The sequence below is a fragment of the Hemiscyllium ocellatum genome, chromosome 7 (genome assembly GCF_020745735.1).
Source record: "Hemiscyllium ocellatum isolate sHemOce1 chromosome 7, sHemOce1.pat.X.cur, whole genome shotgun sequence".
NCBI lineage: Eukaryota > Metazoa > Chordata > Chondrichthyes > Orectolobiformes > Hemiscylliidae > Hemiscyllium > Hemiscyllium ocellatum.
The window spans coordinates 73,352,763-73,366,660 of NC_083407.1; the positions used below are offsets into that span (position 1 = coordinate 73,352,763).

Consider the following 13,898-nt stretch of genomic DNA (forward strand, 5'->3'; position numbering starts at 1 on the left):
CCTCTTTCTATACTTTATGACGCTATGACTCCATTCAAACTGGAATATCACAATAATGGTTCCTTAGCCATGAAGGATAAAACAATAATACCACTGGGAGGTTTGTTTCTCAGAGTTAAACAAAAGCAGCATTTAACTTTAGAGAAATTTATTTGCCAAAGTGTTATCATTCCTACAGATATCAATACCCTGAAAGGAAAGAAATGTCCAAATAAGTCTAATGAAAGGAATCAATGGGCAAGAGTCCACTTTTTAAAACTTTTTCAATATAATATTAAACGTGCATCAACAGACAAATAGTATTTAACTTAATACATGAAATTAACCTTAAATAGCTAATAACCCTCCAGATACCCTTCTGATAAAGTTCATGACCGCTCACATAAATGTGACATCAAGTGCAGTCTCACCAACTTAGAGGTAAGAACTTTTCCCACCCAATGGATTTGCCCCTCACATCACTTTCACCAACAGCTGAATACCATCTGAGTTGTTCCCATATGGTTTACACAAATAATGTGCGCATCAACAAATCCTCTCATTCTGGCCCCAGCAGTCATGATGTCATTGCCTTCCGGTTCTTTTTCAATCAAATAATCAAATAACAACATGCCAAGGACCTTGGGTGACTGTGTGGAGCTTCTCCCCGTGAGTGCATAAGTTTCCATCAGGTGCTCGGGTTTTCTCCCACAGTTTAAAGATATGCAGGTTAGCTGGATTACCCATACTAAATTATCCGTAGGGTCCAGGAATGTGCAGGCTGGGTGGATTGGCCATGGGAATGCAGGGTTACAGGTATAAGGTAGGGATGTGGGTGGGATGCTCTTCGGAGAGTTAGTGTGGATTTAACGGGCCAAGTGGCCTGCTTCCACATTGTAGCAATTCTATGATTCTATGAAATGTTTGAATATCCATGTTTCGATTCTGTGTTCTATTACTATATCCTGCTATTGTAAAACAGATTAAAACACAACATGCATCAGTCAGCTATATTTCTGAACTTTCATCACAGTTACAATCTAACTTCTTAGTTATTGATCAAATCGTCAGGAATTCCAATGACACTTTTTTTCTAGAATTCTCTCTGGTTTCAGTTTGGATATCTCCCAAATGGAAGCTTTTGCAAAGTACAGGGTTAATCACAGAAGATTATCAAATTGAGGTTTTTCAGCCGCAGGCAAAATGGATACAAGCTTTGAAGAAACATTTAAATGATTTTGTTCTGGTTGTTACAATCTCCGTGGAGACTGATTTTGTTTGTAAAATTCAAACTTACAGTTGATAGTTGAAGAGGATGATGGTTGAAGAGTGTCATCTTTTGGCTGAAAGAACAGCCTCAACCTCAGGAATTAAATGTTAATAAAGATTTAAGAGACTTCAATGAAGACTATGCCTTACAGCTGTTACATGTGATACCTGATCTTGCATCACAGGTTAATTGACTGCCTAAAGAATGTATCCTACTGTACCTTATCCAAATACCATATGTGATTTTCACATCATGATCATAACAGTACAAATCAAATTATGAAACTTTTATTGAACCGTTAGACTGAAACATCTATTTGCTCTATATTGTATTTGTAGGTAATGTATTCTTTAACCAACAGAACAGAACTTTTCCAGTCCAAACAGATTCCAACTCCCAAGGAGGGAAGCATGTTTTTGCTGTATAAAATTAGGCATGCTTTAACAGACAGATAATATTTCACTAAAAGATGAATTTAACTTTAAAACGCTAATAACCTTCAAGGTACCCTCCTGATAAAGTTAATGACTATCCACACAAATGTGACATCATGTGCAGTCTCATAGTCTCACCAACCTGGTGCTCTTAAGTAATCCCACCCCATGGATTTACTAACTTTCCTTCCAGCCAGGTAATTGTTAAACCCAAAGCTGTATTTCACAATGAGAGATTTTTTTTTTTCTGCAACTTTCCCTCTAGTCTAGCTAATCAGGTCTTCTAGACTTGTTTCAAACCACATGATTTTGATCTTTTCAGTACAAGTGTGAAACCCAACTGCATTCCCATGCAGTGAATCTTAGAGACTTTTGGCCTCTAACGGCTCACTCTCTCCCAGATCCTGGCAGACTGACCGAATCAGAAAACTTTGGAATATCTTTGAAGCTCATATTTTTTCCTCATTTGTTCATGGTCTTGAGGTATCTCTAGATAAGCCAGCATTTATTGCACAAGCCTAATTGCCCTTGAGATGATGGTGTTGGGATATCTTTTGGAACTCCTTGGAGTGTTGATACACAGTGCTGTAAAGAAATGAGTTCTAGGATGTTGATGAGTGAGAATGAAGGAATACAATATATTTGTTTTGCAAGTCAGGATAGCGTATGACCTGATGATGTTTCCATATATTTGCTGCCCCTGTACTTATAGATGATTGAGGTTGTCAGTTTGGAAAGTCCTGACACATGAATCTTTGTGAATTGCTGTAGTGCATCTTATAGTTGGTACACACTGCTGCCACTGTATGTTGGTGGTGTAGAAATTGTCTATAGAAGATGGAGAATGAGATGCCCATCTAACAGGTAATTTGTCCTGAATGGAGTCCTGTCTCTTTACTGTGATTGGAACTGCATTCATCCCAGCAAGTGGTTCCAGCAAACATTCTATCACGCTCATCAATTGTGCCACATAGATAGTGGACAGGCTTTAGGAATGCAGGAAGTGAGGCACTTACCATAAAATTTCCAGATTCTGATCTGTTCTAGTGACAGCTGTATTTACTTGGCCAGTTCAGTTCAGTTTTGAGGCAATAGGAACCACCAGATTGTGATTGTGGAGGATTTAGTAATAGTAACACCATTGAACATCGAAGGCCTATTATGAGATTCTTTCTGATTTGAGATGGTCATGTGTGGTGTCAATATCAGCCCATCCTGGATATTGTCCAGGTCTTGTTCCAAATTCATATGAGTTGCTTCAGTGCCTGAGAAATCACAATCGTGCTGAACATTGGACAATCAAGTGATCATTCCCACTTTGAGTCATAGGGATGTACAGCATGGAAATAGACCCTTCAATCCAACTTGCCAACAAGATATTCTAAATTGACATAGCCCCATTTGCCAGCACTTGGCCCATATCCCTCTTAACCCTTCCTATTCATGTACCCATCCAGATGCCTTTTAAATTGTCATTGTACCAGCCTCCACCATTTCCTCTGGCAGCTCACTCCATGCCTGCACCACCCTTTGCATGAAACAATTGCCCCTTAGATCTGTTTTAAATCTTTCCCATCTCACCATAAACCTATACCCTCTATTTCTGGACTCCCCCCAACACATGGAAAAGACCTTGTCTATTTACCTTGTCTATCCATGCCCCTCATGATTTCATAAACCTCCATAAGGTTACCCCTCAGCATCCGATGCTCCAGGGAAAACAGCCCCAGCCTATTCAGCCTCTTCCTATACCTGAAACTCTCCAACCCTGGCAACATACTTATAAATATTCCGAACCCTTTCAAATTTCACTACATCCTTCCAAAGGAGGGAGACCAGAACTGCACACAGTATTCTAAAAGAATCAATGTCCTGTGCAGCTGCAACATGACCACTCAATGCATGGACTAATAAAGGAAAGTATACTGAACGCCTTCTTCACTATCCAATCTACCTGTGACTCCACATTCAAGGAACTATGAAGCTGCACTCCAAAGTCTCTTTGTTCAGAAACACTTCCTAGGACCTATCATTAAGTCAATAAATCCTGCTCTGATTTGCCTTTCCAAAATGCAGCACATCACATTTATCTAAATTACGCTCCATCTGCCACTCCTTGGCCCATTCGCCCATCCGATCAAGGTGCCATTGTAGTCTGAGGTAACTTTCTTCACTGTCCACTATGCCTCCAATTTTGGTGTCACCTGCAAACTTACTAACGATACCTCCTATGTTTGCATGCAAATCATTTATATAAATGATTAAAAGCAGTGGTCTTGTGGCACACCAATGGTCACAGGCCTCTAGTCTGAAAAGCATCCCTCCACCACCACCCTCTATCTTTTGCCTTCAAGCCAGTTCTGTATCCATATGGTTAGTTCTCTCTGTATTCCATGAGATCTAACCTTGCTAACAAGTCTACCATGAAGAACCTTGTCGAACGCCTTACTGAAGTCCATATAGATCACATCTACTGCTCTGCCCTCATAATCATCTTTAAGCCTTCAAAGAAAAACTCAACGAAGTTAGTGAGACATGATTTCCCGTGCATAAAGCCATGTTGACCATCCCTAATCAGTCCTTGCCTTTCCAAATACATGTACATCCTGCCCCTCAGGATTCCCTCCAACAACTTGCCCACCACTGACATCAGGCTCACCAGTCTGTAGTTCCCTGACTTTTCCTTACCACCTTTTATTAAATAGTGGCATCAAGTTAGCCAACCTCCAGTCTTCTGGCACCTCGCCTGTGACTATCAATGATCCAAATATCTCAGCAAAGGACTCAGCAATCACTTCCCTAGCTTTCCACAGAGTTCTAGGGTACACCCTATCACGTCCTGGGGATTTATTCACCTTTATGCATTTCAAGATATTCAGCACCACCTCCTCTGCAATATAAACATTTTTCAAGATGACTTTGTAATGGAGAGCATGTCTTTGAAGCAGATGAAGATGGTTGGCCCTAGAACATAACCTAAGGCACTACTGCAGTGATGTCCTGGGACTGAGTTAATGACCTCCAGTAACTGCAACTATCTTTATTTGTGCCAGGTATGATTATAACCAATGGAGAGTTTTCCTTCTCTTTCCCATTGACTCATCTTTTGTTCAGGCTCCTTGATGCCACAACAAATGCAGCCTTGATATCGAGTGCAGTTACTCTCACCTCACCTCTGAGGTTCAGCTCTTTTGACAATGTTTGAACTAAGGCTGCCTCAAGGCCCACCTCCATGAATATGTGAATTAATATGGGCTTTGTTTCCAGGCTGTAATTCTAATAATCTATCCTCAAAACCTCAGCACACTTTTATCAGAGTTGTACAGCATGGAAACAGACCCTTCCAACCAACTCATCCATGCCATCCAGATATCCTAAAGTAATCTAGTCTTATTTGCTGGCATTTGGCCAATATCGCTCTAAACCTTTTTTATTCATCTACCCATCCAGATGCCTTTTAGGTATCATGAAAGTAAATTGACAGTTATTGCAAACCTGCTTATAACCTGACATTCTCAAAACCATTCTGAAACTTTGGAGACTCCATTATTATTAACACACAGCGTGCTTCCATTATGTGCAAGTATAACACTTTGTATCCTCTTCCCAATAAAACATTCTGGGCCCTTTAATATCTGACAAACCTGTACATCCAGGCTGATTATCAGGCTGATTTTAGAACAGAGCTCATGACTCTAAAATAAAGAAAAAGTCACAAGACATAACAATCTTACAAACCTCATAGTTTTAAAATCACAAAGGAAGCTGGGAGTATTATATGTGTTATGCAGAAAAGCCACTTGAGTATTGTTGTCATACACTGTCAGTGGCCCAACTTCATGAGGTCCTTTTAAGGTCCTGGTACATTACAGGCAGGAGTTATAACCTCGGCAATGCTACAGCCCTGTGCAATGATCAACCACCACTTGAAAATCCCGAAGGAATGTCTGGCATGAGTGGGTGGGTCCTCCCACATTCATCAGCTGATTGCAGTTCTTTTGTGCAAATGGACATTGCTTATTGAATGCAGTTGCTAAGAGATTTTTTTTTGTTCACTTATCTGAACAATGATGAAAAAGGCTTCAAAAAAATTCTCTTCACAAAAGGCTGCATTATCTCAGACCTAAGTGGGCATGTCTCTGTAGGACACAGCACCCTGACAATTTCTAAAGTTCACTTGGTGGACTGAGAAATAGTAATGAGGAGGGAAATGGGTCAGGAAGCTCAAGAATAAAAAGAAAGTCACATTATTATTTTGGTTATTGATCATATTCTAACAGATCAGGAAGAAATTTTCTCCTTTCAATGTGGAGAGTTGAATCACCTGAGCCTTATGCAGAAACTCTTGGAGTAACTGGACTGAACACATTGCAACAATCTTAATAAGTAAGGAAAGAACTGAACCCTCTGAAGGGGATAGGCAATGATTTTTTTTCTGCCGGTAGCGTATCTTGATGGCGAATTGGGTTATGAACCTTTGTTTGGAGAGCAATCACTGGTCTGCCTAAAGGAAAACTGCTTTTCCTGCACCAGTCAGAACTTACTGAAGCAGACATACAATATTATTTGTAATTCAGTATTGAGAAAATGTGTTGTTTATTGTAGTGACTGCTCCATCACATGGCTTTGAACAGTTATTTCTATCACAGTTACAGGAGCAGAACAGGTAGTTCCCCTTAAATGTAATGATGAGGTGCCTCATTCGTTCTCAAGGAGTTCACAGCAGCAACAGACAGAAACAGACACAGATGAGCAAACTTTGAAACCACGGCGGAAAGACACTCCCTTTCAGCACCAGCCACCACTCATGACAGGTAGACTTTCTGTTACATGATAAGAAAGATTATGAATCCTGCCATTTTATTTTATGAACCTGGCTTCTTTATAACAGAAGGAACACAATCATCCACTTTTACTTCACAAAGTATACTGTAAGCACTGCTAGAAATTATATTGTTTTGCTAATTTAACATTGCTACTAGTTTATGAACACTCAAGTATAACATTTTCAAATTAAATAAGTTGTCAGTGAGATAAACTTAATATAAAATTCAGTTTTGATTTATTTTGAAAGAAATTTGCTTTCAACACTGACTTTAGCAAAATGAAAACAATTGAAGTAATTAACGTTAAATAATACAATTGAAGTAGAAATAAGCTTCCATTTAAGCAGATAAATTTACTCATGCCGAAGGTAAGAAATTAAAACTTAGATCTACCATCAAACATTAAGTGGAATTTCTTCACAGTGGTTCCAGTCTGCTTGTTATAATTTTGCCAGAAGTGCAGTAGAAACCTCTTAAGTTTTATAGACTTCCAGCAAAGTTTACAGCTGTGGAGCAAGAGGAGCTCTCAACATATTCTCAATCTTAGTCAAAGGTAGAAAAAAATTGAATAGAGATTCCCTGTTCTTCCATTAGGATTTCATTTTGGTTGCAAAATGTTGCCTACACAATGCACTTCCAACATTGTCCATGGTGGATACCATAATGGTGATGGCATTAGAGTGGGCATTAAGTGCACAAGTGGAAGTGGGCAGACAATGAATTCAATTGGCGTTTAGTACTAACTTAACACCAGCTATCATTTTTGACCCATTACTGGATGCTGGAGAAGGCAGCATCTCTCACTTACCCCAACTTGTCCATTTAAGGAGGTTCTTTTTGCTATGAGATGGCTTTAGAAATGTCTTCTCTGGACAAAGAGAAGAAGCTGCAATAAACAAAGTTGCCATATTTTTACTTGACAGTAGGGGCTGCTCCTCATTAGAGACAGGTGACTGGTGGTGGTTTGACCCAAGGGTCACCACACCTCAGGCGAGGAAAGAGATTAAGAAGGAAAGTCCTTCACAGTAAACTCAGTTGGTGCAGGAATTGAACCCATGCTGTTGGCTCACTCTGCATTGCAAACTAGCATTCCAGCAAACTGAGCTAACTGGCCCAAAAGGCAGAGTGAACACTGGGTGTTGCCAAGATAGCAGGCTTCCTCATGATGTAGGAGATTATTGACTACACACACTTGGATTTTCACATTTATTGTTGAGATCTATTGGAACGGCAGAGGCTCCATTGTCTATACAATAGTTAGTGTGTGACCATGCTCAGCACATCCAGCAGCTGAATGCTCAGATAGTTGGTGGCGTTAGTGATACTGTTAATTGTGTAAATTCATTGTTCCATTAGTATTCATGCTGGAAAGAAGCTCTGTTACCAAGGACTATCCACTGATCACTTTCTGTATCATTCCTGTGCACATCAAAACTTCTTCAAACAGACTTCTGGTGCTCTCATGAAACACTTCCACTGCCTGGACAGGTCCAGAGGATTCCTATAATACTTGCAGGAGCATTTGCCACGTTTAGTTTTTATATTCTATATCCTGCACAATTGACAATCTATAATCCAAACTGTTACCACCAGGTAGATGATGAATAGCTAAGGAGGTGGGGAAAGGAGGATAAAGCCAATACATTGTCTTTTCAAAAACTGAAAGAACTACAAGAGGCTGGAAATCTGAAAAGAAAACAGAAATTGCTGGAAAATCTCAGCAGGTCTGGCAACATATGTGGAGTCATCAGTTCTGAAGAAGGATCACTGGACCTGAAACATTAACTCTGGTCTCTCCAGGCAGGTGCTGTCAGACTTGCTGTAATTTACATTGTACTGGACATTTCTGTTTTTGTTTTACATTCTCTTTCCAGCTTGGCTGTCCATGACTTGCTCATTTTGCTATAGTACCAATGGGCACAACTCCAATTTCCTATTCCACAACAATCCCACACCTGGCTTCCTCTCTGCTACTGACAATCAGACTGGTCAGAATGCTGAACCACAATCAGTCGCAAACATTGTAAGCCATTCTAAACAATGTTTTATTAATCAAAACATTCACTGGTCCATACAAAAGCCAATAACTCTCTCTTGTGCATTCCCTTAGTGTCTGTGTTTTATGTCTTTGCCTGGTTTTGCAGTGTTAACCCAGTGGCAGCAGTAAGGCTGGTAGAAGAATGCGAACTTTCAGTGGTGGGAGACTACAGATGGCCTTGGAGGATATGTGGGAGCATCACTGACTCTGGAAAACCCAGCAATGGGTTATCAATACATGTGCAGGCCAAACAATGAAATAGCACTTAACAAAAGTCATGACCCTTTTCAGAGAGTTCACTGATATTCGAATCTTACCAATCCTGGTGTCATCACAAAAATAAAGAATATAGTCAAAGTACTCAAAGACCCAAGTTTACATGTCTGATGGATTCAGTTTAACAGAAAACACTGACCAGCTTTCTGAACTTACCAGGAAATTACTATTTATTACAAGTAAATCAAACCTAACCACCGGCAAACAGTAATATAAACTATTAACATCAAATGGATATTCTAACTCCTTATTAAACTCAGACAGATATAAATAGGCACAGAAAAACAAACATGGTTGTTATGAGTGGAGCACCGTATGCTGGGGAAAAGCAGTTCCAAAGCATCCAGTCCACAGGTTTCAGTGAGTTTCTACTTTGCTTTCTAAGACTTTTTATTCTTTGATTTCATTATTTCCATTCTTACAATTCCTTTGCAAAAGAAACAAATTATTAGGGACACTAAAGTTAAAGTCTTTCAGTCACCTATTAAAGGCAACAGCTTACATCAACTGAAAGGAACAAATATCTAGCTGTCTTCCAGGTTTCTGTTACTTCACTGCAGAGAGAGAGAGAGAGAGAGAGAGACTTTGTCTTTTCTGCAGTCCGGAGGAAGTGAGGATTGCAGATGCTGGAGATCAGAGCTGAAAAATGTGTTGCTGGAAAAGCGCAGCAGGTCAGGCAGCATCCAAGGAGCAGGAGAATCGACGTTTCGGACTTAAGCCCTCCTTCAGGAATGAGGAAGGTGTGCCAAGCAAGCAAAGATAAAAGGTAGGGAGGAAGGACTTGGGAGATGGGCGTAGGGAATACGATAGGTGGAAGGAGGTTAAGGTGAGGGTGATAGGCTGGGGGGAGGTGGGGGGGAAGGTCGGGAAGAAGATTGCAGGTGAAGAAGGCGGTGCTGAGTCCGAGGGTTGGGACTGAGATAAGGTGGGGGGAGGGGAAATGAGGAAGCTGGAGAAATCTGCATTCATCCCTTGTGCTTGGGTTCCTAGGCGGAAGATGAGGCACTCTTCCTCCAGGCGTCGGGTTGCCATGGTCTGGCGATGGAGGAGGCCAAGGACCTACATGTCCTTGGCAGAGTGGGAGGGGGAATTAAAGTGTTTAGCCACGGGGTGGTTGGATTGGATGGTGCGGGTGTCCCAGAGGTGTTCTCTGAAACATTCCGCAAGTAGGCGGCCTGTCTCCCCAATGTAGCGGAGGCCACATTGGGTGCAGCGGATGCAGTAAATGATGTATGTGGAGGTGCAGGTGAATTTGTGACGGATATAGAAGGATCCCCTTGGGGCCTTGGAGGGAAGTGAGGGGGGAGGTGTGGGCGCAAGTTTTACATTTCTTGCGGTTGCAAGGGAAGGTGCCAGGAGTGGAGGTTGGGTTGGTGGGGGGTGTGGACCTGACGTGGAGGGAGTGGTCTTTCCGGAACGCTGATAGGGGAGGAAATATATCCTTGGTGGCAGGGCCTCTCTCATCATCAAACTGAGGACTTCTGGCAACCACAACTCATGATTGGTTTGAGCAATCAGCAAACTGTAGCCGGGCAAAGCTAGCTCTACACACACCCCACCCAGTGCCAGGACCGCTTCTCCCACTGCTATTTAAGGGATGACGATGGGTCAAATTGCCTCTTTCTGTACTGTAACAAATCTGTGATTCTGTGAATTGGTTCTGTATCCACAGGAGTAGTTAATTGGAGCTTAAAGCTCCAACAGAGCAACAGTATACTGTAAACACAACTCACAATAAATACTAGGGACAAAAACAGAAGTTACTAGAAAACTTAGCACATCTGGCTAGTATCTGTGGAGGGAAAACAGAGTTAACATTTTGAGCCCAGTGACCCTTCTTCAGAACTGCTTTTGATTTTATTTTCAGATTTCCAACATCTACAGTTCTTTGTTTTCTTATACGAGTTCCAAGAATTTGGTTTTAAAATTTGGCGCAGCATGGTGGCTCAGTGGTTAGCATGCTGCCTCACAGCACTAGGGACTTGGCTTTGATTCCAGCCTGGGGTGACTGTCTGTTGGATTTTCTCCCACGGTCCATAGATGTGTAGGTCAGGTGAATTGGCCATGTTAAATTGCCCATAGTGTTAGGTGCATTAGTCAGAAGGAAATGGGTCTGGGTCGGTTACTCTTTGGAGGGTTGGTGTGGATTTGTTGGGCCGAGTGGCCTGTTTACACACTGTAGGAAATCTAATCTAATCAAAAGTGAAGCAGCTCCTTTCACAATCATTGCTTTAACACAGTCCTTTTCCATTTTAGTTTATTGTGCCAACCAATCTGAATGTTTTTGAATCCTTTCCCATGAAATCTGCCATGTGCAATAAAATTTGTGCATGACTTTAGCCTCTGATGAAAATGTGTTGCTGGTCAAAGCACAGCAGGCCAGGCAGCATCTCAGGAATAGAGAATTCGACGTTTCGAGCATAAGCCTCTGATGTCCCGGTATCTGGTTTACCTTTTATCCCCCTGTGGCATTTATGCCCAGAGACTCCCGAGATGCAGATCCAGGCTCTGCATTATCTTCTTTAGTATGTACAGTGGTTTTAACCAGGCTGTTTGCTGTAAGTGTCAGATCAAATGGCAGTTTTTAATCATCAATTTTTTCTTTTTCTTGCACTTGAAGCTCCTGCACCATTAGGCGAAAGTGAGGACTGCAGATGCTGGAGATCAGAGTCAAGATTAGAGTGGTGCTGGAAAAGCACAGCAGATCAGGCAGCATCCGAGGAGCAGGAAAATCAATGTTTCGGGATTCCTGATGAAGGGCTTTTGCCCGAAACGTTGATTTTTCTGCTCCTCAGAAGCTGCCTGACCTGTTGTGCTTTTCCAGCACCACTCTAATCTTGCTCCTGCACCATTGCCAGGCCAAGCAGCAACCTCTGGTTCCTGTAACCTCAGTCATGGTTTCATAGAATCCCTACCGTGTGGAAACCATGGTCAGCCCAACAAGTCCAGACTGACCCTCCAAGGAGCATCCCACCCAGACCCACCCCCCTACCTTATCCCTGTAACCCTGCATTTCCCATGGCTAATGCATCTAACGTATACATTCCTGAAAACTGTGGGCAATTTAGCATGGCCAATATACCTGACTTGCACTGACTGATTCTTCCATGATGTAAGGTGCCGTCTCCTCCATTGAAGTTAGGACATGCAGAATATCTATTTCATACAGTTTCAGTCCAGTGCCTGTGGTCATGTGCAAATTAACCTACATGAGCGAGGAGATTGTGTCACTGAGTGATGGTACGATCTGTTTGTGGAGTGTGCCCGTGTTTCGAACAGCTGGCAGTGTGAACAAACATTGAATTGAGAGTCTTAATCTTTTAGCAGATTTTAGTGTGAGGATAAGGTGGATGCACAGATGTTAAATATGAGTCATTATAGGGATTGCTGGTAGATGAGTGAATGGATGGTGGTGAATTGGGCAGTGCTTTAGGCTAATAATACGATGTGTAAGGATATAATATTTAAAATATATATTTACCAATTTTGACCATCTGTGTGACGTCGTTACATTCTTTTAGCACTACCAACCAGTCCTTGGAGGTTCTCTCCAGTGGCTTTAAGCTCCAATTAACTACTCCTGTGGATACAGAACCAAGTCACAGAATCACAGATTTGTTACAGTACATAAAGAGGCAATTTGACCCATCGTCATCCCTTAAATAGCAGACAGGTCACCCAAAGTCTCCACATGCTCTTTTCTCTGTTTAAATGCAGTGTTTGCGCGGGATGGACAGGAATGCAATGGGCACAGTCCCTGCTGAAGTTTACATGCACTCACCTTCAGATTTGTCTGAAGGAGGTGGAAAGGGGGTAGGGAGTACAGAATCCAGCAGTGCATTTTTCCAATGCTGGCTATGCTCAAAGCAGCTCATAAATGCTGAAAACAAACACATATTCTGGCTGATTGCATATAAAAAGGAACTATGAGCAGATTTAGGTATAAGATTCTTTATTCACTACCTGCATGCAATGCATGTTGACTTCTAAGAGTGTACACTCTCCACTTATTTTATCAGATTCTCACGTAGCCCTGTTGTGCCAGTATAACTGGACAGTGTCAATTACATTTTTCACAGTTTTTGTTTTTAATTTGTCACATTTAAGTAATCATAAAATTTTCATGCAAATTTAGTGAAAATATTTATCAGAGTGTGCATTTCACAATTGCTTTTCCCCAAACATCACTTTTAGTAATTACAGAACCCTCAATTTTCACCATGATGGCCAGATGCTCTGCTGTGATAAAAATGCCAGACAAAGTTGGAAATCTTAATTCCCGCCCTCAATTTGGCATTTCTCATTTTCATGTGGGCGGACCATGACATGTGCATGTCTGGTACCCCAAGGCACCCGCCTACTTTAATGACCAACTGGCCATGAAGAAACCAAAAGAGAAAATGCTGGAAAATCTCAGCAGGTCTGGCAGCATCTGTAAGGAGAGAAAAGAGCTGATGTTCCGAGTCTAACTGACCTTTTGTCAAAGCTTTGACGAAGGGTCAGTTAAACTTGAAATATCAGCTCTTTTCTCTCCTTACAGATGCTGCCAAACCTGCTGAGATTTTCCAGCATTTTCTCTTCTGGTTTCAGATTCCAGCATCTGCAGTAATTTGCTTTTGGCCATGAAGAAGTCTGATTTTGGAGTCCCTGGAGTCTAGAATGCATGGTATGGAGATGAGACCAGATAATTGCAAGTCTATTCTCTGTGCATTTCTTTTGGATAGCCATGGTATCCTGTGGATTTGATTGCAGCAATTAGGGTAGGGATTGGAATCCTTTCGAGGGTCAGATACTGGATTTCCTCTGGGGGGGTTGTGTTAAACATACTTTGTGTGGTGGGCTTAGGGCATGTTAATTGGAGAGGTTTTTATGTAAAAGGTGCATAAATCCTTGGAATTGCCCAACTTGCCAATAGTGTTAACAGTATCAATAATATTGGCATGTCAAGTCCATGTCAGCAAGTATCAAAATGCACACTTATGAATGAGAATCGTTTTCTCAATGGAGTGTAGTACTTAACATTGAGTAACAAAACTATATTTTTCTCCAATGTGCATTAACGCTCAATACATTTG

At 41.4% G+C, this 13,898-nt stretch overlaps 1 protein-coding gene across 2 annotated transcripts in view; it reads left to right on the top strand.

Annotated features, from left to right (window-relative positions):
• The window catches only part of ppp1r1c (protein phosphatase 1, regulatory (inhibitor) subunit 1C), a 121,858-nt gene that overhangs the window by 94,860 nt on the left and 13,100 nt on the right, over window positions 1–13,898 (top strand). Inside the window, exon 6 of one of the 2 annotated variants that reach the window (XM_060827977.1) lies at window positions 6,333–6,497. The exons of the other annotated variant lie outside the window; for it this stretch is intronic. Coding sequence (XP_060683960.1) covers window positions 6,333–6,497 — 165 coding nt within the window. The remainder of the gene's footprint in view (window positions 1–6,332; window positions 6,498–13,898) is intronic. 2 annotated transcript variants of the gene reach the window in all.